Source organism: Gossypium hirsutum, chromosome D05 (genome assembly GCF_007990345.1).
Source record: "Gossypium hirsutum isolate 1008001.06 chromosome D05, Gossypium_hirsutum_v2.1, whole genome shotgun sequence".
In the NCBI taxonomy this organism is placed as follows: Eukaryota; Viridiplantae; Streptophyta; class Magnoliopsida; order Malvales; family Malvaceae; genus Gossypium; species Gossypium hirsutum.
In genome coordinates, this window is record NC_053441.1 from 25091508 (window position 1) to 25093303 (window position 1796).

Genomic DNA, 1796 nt, shown 5'->3' on the forward strand with positions numbered 1-1796 from the left:
GGATAATCTCCATTACACCGTAATTGCCTCAACAGATTCCATGCGTCACCCCTATCCCACGAGTATGGAGAGCCATAGAAACTTGTAAATCTCCATCTTTTATTATCTCCTCCTTCCTCGACAATCACATCAATATGTCTATCTGAGAAACTCTGAAGCATATTAATAACATTTCCTCGCCATGCAAGACTTAGTCCTCCTCTTGGTCCAATAGAATCTACATCAATTCTGCATTGAAACCCACAGCTTCTTCGAATTTTCTCCATCCGAAATTTGTTTACTTTTGTCTCCATTAAGAAGATAATTTGGGGATAATGTTGCTTCAGCGAATGCCGAAGTCGTCGGACTGTCCGAGGATTCTCCAAACCTCAGACGTTCTAGCTTAAGATTTTCATTGCTACCGGTCAGCTTGTCTCTTGGCCGCCGTTTATAACAAATGGTTGACTTCAACCTTCTTATTTCTCCCTCCCATCTCATTACTTTCCTTAATCTCCCCTCTAACCCTCTTTTTCCCCTCTTCACATATAACCACCTCACTCTCCAGATCATGCTCCATCGCCATGTGGTTATTGTCAACGATTTTTCTCATTCCCCCTAGACCTGAAGAGACCCCATTACCTTCCAAGTTGAAACCTAAATTGGGATCAAGATTACTTTCAAATTTCCTTGCCATCCTCCAGTCTCTATTTCCTCGGAGTTTATCTCCCTTATTTCCATCTGGAAATCCTCCTTTCTCCCTTAACCAGACACTACTCATTGCTTGGGCTCTTCTTGACTGTGTTCGCAAAGACAAATCCCATCCCATCTCACCAATTTCCACCCCTGCCTCCATTTTTATTTCACAAAAAGAATCATTATGACCTAGGCGACCACAATAAAAGCAAAAAAGTGTTAATCTCTCATACTTAAATCTGACGTAAGAGTATTTATTTTGAAAATTAACTTGTTTTTTCCTTTTGAGAGGCAGTCTAATATCAATCTGTATTGTAATCCGCATATAATTCATATTCTCTTTCCCCAAATTAGCACTATCATACTCTTGGAATATTCCAATAAAATTTCCCAATTGTATGGCCAGATTTTCAGAATAAAAGCTAATAGGAACATCATGTACTTGTACCCAGAAAGATGCTGAAATTAAAGGAATTCTTAACGGATCCTCTCCCCTGCACAACTTATGCAAAACCAGCAGGTGATTATTAAAAGTCCAAGGGGACCCTTTTAAAACTCTTTCCATATCCATGATATGAAAGAATTTAAAAATATATCTCTTCTCCCCCAAGTCTCTGATTTGAACACCCTTGACCGGATGCCATAAATTAGCCATGGTACTTTTCATTGCTGGATAATGAATAATACTGGCTGTAAGAAAACAACCAACCAAACTTAGAATCTCTTCTTCACTTACCGATTCTACCTCTCCTTGTGATTGCAGGATTTCTTCATCATCATCATCAATAGATAGACCGGCGAAATCTGACTCCATGGACAATTACGTGAGAAACAGATTAAGAGAATTATTTCAGACCCTTTAGATGGTAGCCGTCAAACCAAGAAACTTTTGAAAACCTAGACTTGCCAAAGAGGCAGACAGAAACGTGCTACGGTAGCAGACTTCTTGCAATCTTATAATATTAAATCCTATTTATTTATTCTTTAAATTTATATTTATATGGATAAAAATCAATATTAAATGTAATCATATTTTTTGATATTATAAGTCGAGTTAATTGCATCAAACATCTGCATATTGTGACTCCAATTTTAAATTGGTTCAAAACTTCAAAACATTTTAA

General features: G+C 37.5%; 1 protein-coding gene across 1 annotated transcript; it reads right to left on the minus strand.

The window, feature by feature from the left end:
• Positions 1-427: 427 nt before the first annotated feature.
• On the minus strand, positions 428-1486 carry LOC107902576 (uncharacterized). Its single transcript, XM_016828733.1, has one exon. It carries the CDS (start codon positions 1484-1486, stop codon positions 428-430), a length of 1059 nt encoding a protein of 352 aa, XP_016684222.1.
• Positions 1487-1796: the final 310 nt, after the last annotated feature.